This window comes from Coregonus lavaretus (assembly GCF_964263955.1).
Source record: "Coregonus lavaretus genome assembly, chromosome: 40".
Lineage (NCBI taxonomy): Eukaryota > Metazoa > Chordata > Actinopteri > Salmoniformes > Salmonidae > Coregonus > Coregonus lavaretus.
In genome coordinates this window covers 63,673-71,338 of record NC_140027.1, presented here as the reverse complement: position 1 = coordinate 71,338, position 7,666 = coordinate 63,673, and the positions used below count along the sequence as shown (strand labels likewise).

Genomic DNA, 7,666 nt, shown 5'->3' with positions numbered 1-7,666 from the left:
CTAAGGTCAACAGACATATGGTTGGTGAGTGGATCACAAGCAAGAGATTACATAATAATAATTTGGTGGCTGCTTATATTTGTAGTGCTCTCTTATTCTGAAGAGACTAGCGATCTTTTAATTTTTTATTTCACCTTTATTTAACCAGGTAAGCCAGTTGAGAACAAGTTCTCATTTACAACTGCGACCTGACCAAGATAAAGCAAAGCAGTGCGATAAAAACAACAACACAGAGTTACATATGGGGTAAAACAAAACATAAAGTCAAAAAATACAACAGAAAATATATATACAGTGTGTGCAAATGTAGCAAGTTACGGAGGTAAGGCAATAAATAGGCTATAGTGCAAAATAATTACAATTAGTATTAACACTGGAATGATAGATGTGCAAGATATTATGTGCAAATAGAGATACTGGGGTGCAAATGAGCAAAATAAATAACAATATAGGGATGAGGTAGTTGGGTGGGCTAATTTCAGATGGGCTGTGTACAGGTGCAGTGATCGGTAAGGTGCTCTGACAACTGATGCTTAAAGTTAGTGAGGGAGATAAGAGTCTCCAGCTTCAGAGATTTTTGCATTTCGTTCCAGTCATTGGCAGCAGAGAACTGGAAGGAATGGCGGCCAAAGGAGGTGTTGGCTTTGGGGATGACCAGTGAGATATACCTGCTGGAGCGCATACTATGGGTGGGTGTTGCTATGGTGACCAATGAGCTAAGATAAGGCAGGGATTTGCCTAGCAGTGATTTATAGATGGCCTGGAGCCAGTGGGTTTGACGACGAACATGTAATGAGGACCAGCCAACAAGAGCGTACAGGTCACAGTGGTGGGTAGTGTATGGGGCTTTGGAGACAAAACGGATGGCACTGTGATAGACTACATCCAATTTGCTGAGTAGAGTGTTGGAGGCTATTTTGTAAATGACATCGCCGAAGTCAAGGATCGGTAGGATAGTCAGTTTTACGAGGGAATGTTTGGCAGCATGAGTGAAGGAGGCTTTGTTGCGAAATAGGAAGCAGATTCTGGATTTAACTTTGGATTGGAGATTCTTAATGTGAGTCTGGAAGGAGAGTTTACAGTCTACCAGACACCTAGGTATTTGTAGTTGTCCACATACTCTAGGTCAGACCCGTCGAGAGTAGTGATTCTAGTCGGGTGGGCAGGTGCCAGCAGCGTTCGATTGAAGAGCATGCATTTAGTTTTACTAGTGTTTAAGAGCAGTTGGAGGCTACTGAAGGAGTGTTGTATGGCATTGAAGCTCGTTTGGAGGTTTGTTAACACAGTGTCCAATGAAGGGCCAGATGTATACAAAATGGTGTCGTCTGCGTAGAGGTGGATCTGAGAGTCACCAGCAGCAAGAGCGACATCATTGATATACACAGAGAAAAGAGTCGGCCCAAGAATTGAACCCTGTGGCACCCCCATAGAGACTGCCATAGGTCCAGACAACAGGCCCTCCGATTTGACACATTGAACTCTATCTGAGAAGTAGTTGGTGAACCAGGCGAGGCAGTCATTTGAGAAACCAGGGCTATTTAGTCTGCCAATAAGAATGCTGTGGTTGACAGAGTCGAAAGCCTTGGCCAGGTCGATGAAGACGGCTGCACAGTACTGTCTATTATCGATCGCGGTTATAATATCGTTTAGGACATTGAGCGTGGCTGAAGTGCACCCATGACCAGCTCGGAAACCGGATTGCATAGCGGAGAAGGTACGGTGGGATTCGAAATGGTCGGTGATCTGTTTGTTAACTTGGCTTTCAAAAACTTTCGAAAGGCAGGGCAGGATGGATATAGGTCTGTAACAGTTTGGATCTAGAGTGTCACCCCCTTTGAAGAAGGGGATGACCGCAGCAGCTTTCCAATCTCTGGGGATCTCAGACGTTACGAAAGAGAGGTTGAACAGGCTAGTAATAGGGGTTGCGACAATTTCGGCGGCTAGTTTTAGAAAGGGTCCAGATTGTCTAGCCCAGCTGATTTGTAGGGGTCCAGATTGTGCAGCTCTTTCAGAACATCAGCTGTCTGAATTTGTGTGAAGGAGAAGCGGGAGGGGGGGCATGGGCAAGTTGCAGCGGAGGGTGCAGAGCTGGTGGCCGGGGTAGTGGTAGCTGGGAGGAAGTGCTCTTATTCTCCATGGACTTTACAGTGTCCCAAAACTTTTTGGAGTTAGTGCTACAGGATGCAAATTTCTGTTTGAAAAAGTTAGCCTTTGCTTTCCTAACTGCTTGTGTATATTGGTTCCTGACTTCCCTGAAAAGTTGCATATCGCGGGGGCTATTTGATGCTAATGCAGTACGCCACAGGATGTTTTTGTGCTGGTCAAGGGCAGTCAAGTCTGAGGAGAACCAGGGGCTATATCTGTTCTTAGTTCTGACTTTTCTGAATGGGGCATGTTTATTTAAGATTGAGAGGAAATTACTTTTAAAGAACAACCTGGCATCCTCTACTGACGGAATGAGATCTATATCCATCCAGGATACCTGGGCCAGGTCAATTAGGAAGGCCTGCTCGCTAAAGTGTTTTAGGGAGCGTTTGACAGTGATGAGGGGTGGTCGTTTGACCGCGGATCCGTTACGGACGCAGGCAATAAGGCAGTGATCGCTGAGATCCTGGTTGAAGACAGCGGAGGTGTATTTAGAGGGTAAGTTAGTCAGGATGATATCTATGAGGGTACCCATGTTTACGGATTTAGGGTTGTACCTGGTAGGTTCGTTGATAATTTGTGTGAGATTGAAGGCATCTAGTTTGGATTGTAGGATGGCCGGGGTGTTAAGCATATCCCAATTTAGGTCACCAAGCAGTACGAACTCTGAGGATAAATGGGGGGCAATCAATTCACATATGGTGTCCAGGGCACAGCTGGGGGCTGAGGGGGGTCTGTAGCAAGCGGCAACAGTGAGAGACTTATTTTGGCGGAGTGTGCTAACGCAGTGAATAACTCAAACTTAGGAAGGAGACTTCTGATATTTACATGCAAGAAACCAAGGCTTTTACGGTTACAGAAGTCAACAAATGATAGCGCCTGGGAAGTAGGAATGATACTGGGGGCTGCAGGGCCTGGGTTAGCCTCTACATCACCAGAGGTACAGAGGAGGACTAGAGGAGGACTAGTACTGTTTCACACATGTACAAGATACGCATTTGTGGAATGGAAATGCGAAATGTGTTTTTTTACATATCCCGATTCCCCCTGAGACACCCTCGGAGAGTGGGGTCACGGCCAGGCATTATCAGCGGAGCAATTAGGGTTAAGTGTCTTGCTCAAGGGCACATGGACAGATTTTTCACCTAGTCAGCTCGGAGATTCGAAATAGCGGTGTTTCGGTTACTGTCCCAATGCTCTAACCGCTAGGCTACCTCCTGCCCTACCTACCATCATGTGTTTGAACTACAAGTACCTCAGAAACAAAACATGTGCCAAATATGCTCTGCCTAATATTCAACAGAAAAATAGATGATTTCCTGTCAGGGGTTAACTGGTGTAATGGCTACCTTCTTCCTGGGTCGTAGTTTCTCCCTCCACTCCTTCAGCTCCAGGCTGTGCTCCTCATCCAGCTCCTTCAGCTTCTGGGTCTCATGCTCTATCAGGAGGTGGCACTTCTCATTCTGAAACACACAGCGCACACATTGGGTGTTACACGCTGTACTGAATCACAGATGAATCCAAGTGTGTGTGTTAATGTGTGCGTTTTCTATTGCACCTCGTGCGATTGCAGATTCCCTGATATGTGTGTGTGTGTGTGCATGCCTGCGTGCGTGCTTGTGTTATACAGTATATGTTATACCGTACACTTTTAGAAAGAAGGGTACAGTATTGTTCCCTGGAGTACAACAAGATGAAAAAATGCTTAATGTACCTTCAGAGGTACACATAATGATCTCACATGGTACTGTTCGGTACCTTTTAGGGTACATGTGCAGATAAAGAGTATAATGGTACATTTTTATAACCTATATTATGAATATAAAAGGTATAATCATCACACTCTCACTCTCAAAAATGGGGTACAATGTGAAGGTTAATTTCTCAGGGTACAAACATATTTTGTGTACCCTCAATACACTTAATACCCACCATAGGGTACAATGATGAATTTTTGCCACCTAAAAGGAACTAATGGCTTTGTCATTGGGTTGGTACCCCAAAAAGGCACATTTGTACCATAATTATTATCATCATATTTCCCAGCATGCTCTACTGCAGGTAGATTTTTTTGCATGTACATTGATTGATTAATCTTATGCTACACAAAGATAAATAACATACATTTTTCTAAACTAATCCAATCAGTTAGTTAGATTTGTTTCTCCCATTACTGAAATGGTTGTTCCAATTTAAATGGCTTAGGTAGTCTCCTCAAAATGTTCCTAACTCTGGCAGTCATTATGAATGCAGGTTGCAGGTGAATAAAAATTCCTGTTGGATATCCTAACTCTGGTTGGATTCCAATAGGAATTACAAATCACTTTGCAAGCCAGCATAAAATGAATTGCAGGTAGGTTTGCAAAATTCTGGTACATTTCCAAGATTTTCTAGGAATCCCAGTTTGAAGATTCCTGGAAACGGGAGGGAATAAGCAGGAAATGCTCCAACCAGGGTTTTTCCAAGAATCTGGTAATTTGGGGTATGTTACCAGAATTTTGCAAGCAGGCCTGATGTGGCCTGTAAACCAAGGGTTTCAGGACACTGTATTAGGGTAAAACTAGTCATCAAAATAAGGCCTAATGAGATATGTAATGTATTGTCATAAAGAGTTTAATTTAAATTATAATATATGCTTAGGAACTCACTTGGTGAAGGCCACAGGTCTGAAAATGAACGAATTTAACAACAATGTTTCTGTCACTAACAAATACAGTCATGGATGGTAACTGTGCAATTCAATCAAAAAGGCAAGGCACACTGGGAAATTGTATTGGAGGCGTGGCATAGTGGGGGAGTGGCTTTCAGATAGTTATTTTTGGCCACCTGTGAGTGGAAGTGTTGTACTACTTTAAGTGGTCTATGGTAGAGGTCAATTTTTGCCACTTACAAGGAACAAATGGCTTTGTCACTGTGGTGGCACTATATAAAGGCACAAAGCATGCTTTTGTACCTGCGGAGAAAGTTACTATCTGAGGTCTGAACTTGGGTACAATTATGTACCTATAACTAAAAGTACAAAGGAGGACCTTACAGGGTACCACCCCAGTGACACGCCATTGTACCCCTTTAGGAACAAATCTACACCTTTATTTCTGAGAGTGTACCTGTAACTGCTGCAGCTCCCTGACGTTGGCGTCACACTGCAGTTGCAGGTCTCTCATCTGGTTCTCATGTTTCTGGTGCTGGTGGAGCCTCTCATTCTTCTGCCTCTTCTCCTCCTGGGCTGCAAACTGTCAAACTCACAGAAATATCTCACTTACTCAACTCACACGAGTATTAAAATAGGCCCAATTACCGTTGGAACTTGATACATGCTTAATTTGCACTAGCAGTCTCAAGCTTGACCTAGCATTGCCAAAAGTACTATAAATCCAACTAAATCCTTCAGTGCCTGGGAAAGTCCCTTTGACTTGGATCAACAAGCTCAGAGACTTTACCTCTTTCTCCACTGAAAGCAATGTCTATAATCCCTCATTATACTTTGAAAGTAACATCTACATACATACGTTTCCATTCACAGTTATGTATTTTTTGACCAACAAAATGGCCGTTAATAGTCTTTTATGAATATCCTCTATCTTTTACCTGTTTGACCTTCTCCCTCTCCTGCTCGGGTGTGATGGGGCCCCCAGTGATACGGAGGCTCTTCTTGAACATGGCCATTCGTGTCTTGGCCTCGCTGCGCTGGATCTTGGGTAAGCGGGCCCTCTCCTGAGTCTGCCTGTTCTTCATCTCCTCGATGAGACGCTGGTTGTAGCGCTGCATCTGCTCCATCTCCTACAGAGGGGGGGAGGGGGGGGGGTGGCAGAAACACATCATTAGCTGTCATAGAAATGAGATATTAGAGTAGTTGCCAAAGTGCTAGCCAAATAGTTGTCTTGTCAACGTTACAGTCCACATTTGGCAAAACAATGACGCATCATTGTTGAATGTAGAAACAGAAATACCCAGGCATATTTCCAATCTGATTTAATATCAGCTGTTATGAGTCATAACTTGTAGTCATTCAGTATTATGCCTCACTCTATCCCCCAACCTGTTCAGGTATTTTGCTCCTAGTGGTTCAGTTCAGGATTAGGTTTATGAGATCTGATCCTGAATCAGCTGTTGTTTGTCTATCTGGAAGCCTCACTGTACCTTCTCATGTCTCTTGAGCAGCTGGTGTCTCTGCATGAAGTACTGGTCTTTGAGCTGTTGTTTAAACAACTGGTGTTTCTCCTGTAGGTGACGCTCTTCCAGCTCCCACATAGCTGCTTCCCGTGCTGCAAGGACCAAAGACAGAAACACACACTCAGTACAAGGAAACACTGCATTACCCGGAAGTTCAGCATATTATTATTAGATACAATACCCCACCACTGTAATCAGATCTTTCATCTGCATTCCTTTGTATTTGATGTTGACGAATCTTGGTACCCAAAAACCATGTCATGGGACACTAGATTTGACTAACTGGTTAGCTTGAAATGTGTTTGTGAGACACTTGCTTCAGACATTCATTTTCCTTCACTTTCTAACGACATGGCTCATACCAGCAAGTCATAAAGGCCTCCAGCTGGTGAACATTTCTGTGGAGCTATTTCTGTAAGCTGATGTGTATGAAGTGTGGGATGACTGGAATCTGATCAGGCAGAGTTATTAGGCCGCTGTTCAGTTCAGTTCATGATAGGTTCTCAGCATTAATAGGTATTATAAACTGGGTGGTTCTAACCCTGAATGCTGATTGGCTGAAAGAAGTGGTATATCAGACCGTATATCACAGGTATGACAAAACATTTAATTTCACTTATATATGTTACATTGGTAACAGGTTTATAATAGCAATCAGGCATCTCAGGGTTTGTGGTATATGGCCAATATACCACGGCTAAGGGCTGTATCCAGGCACTCCGTGTTGCGTCGTGCATAATATTGGCCATATACCACACCCCCTCGTGCCTTATTGCTCAATTAGAGTCAAGGCCTGACGGTGCCTTAGGTTGAACTCTGTAGAGCTTCTGTTTTAAGTTATATACTATGTCACTGTGTGTTTGCTGTTTACATCTCACACACAAACAGTAAGGTTTACCATATTTCCTTCAAGTATGCTGGTGATAGCGGCTAGGGTAGCCTGTTTCTATGTAGTGACTACGACCTTTGTAAGGTCGTGTATCATTCCTACTGCAATTTGCATCTGTGCTACTTGCATCTCACACAGAGCCATGCATCTTCTGTTTGTGGTTAAGGAAGGTTTCTCCCCTCTGAAAGGAGCTATGACTGAGTACCTATCTATAGTTTATGTATCACGCCGAGAGATATATCTTCACCTCTGAGGAGCTGTTGTTTGTGGTTGAGACAGTCTCTCTCGATGGTGGCCAGCTCGTGTTTGTGTTGCTGGATGATCTTCTTCAGGGCACAGTCCAGCTCCTGCTGCTGTTTCTGCAGGAACTCCTGCTCCTGAGGAAGAAGAGGGAAAGACAGTTGGATAAGTAAAGAATCTCTATACACCCCTCAAACTCAACTCTGGACCTTGAAGCCA

General features: G+C 43.8%; 1 protein-coding gene across 1 annotated transcript in view; it reads right to left on the bottom strand.

The window, feature by feature from the left end:
- The window catches only part of LOC311113758 (STE20-like serine/threonine-protein kinase), a 38,859-nt gene that overhangs the window by 2,678 nt on the left and 28,515 nt on the right, over nt 1–7,666 (bottom strand). The window contains exons 13-17 of the mRNA XM_084157064.1: nt 7,455–7,584; nt 6,286–6,410; nt 5,734–5,925; nt 5,253–5,378; nt 3,495–3,608 (exon numbers count right to left, since the gene is read on the bottom strand). Of these exons, the coding sequence (XP_084013190.1) occupies nt 3,495–3,608; nt 5,253–5,378; nt 5,734–5,925; nt 6,286–6,410; nt 7,455–7,584 (687 nt within the window). The remainder of the gene's footprint in view (nt 1–3,494; nt 3,609–5,252; nt 5,379–5,733; nt 5,926–6,285; nt 6,411–7,454; nt 7,585–7,666) is intronic.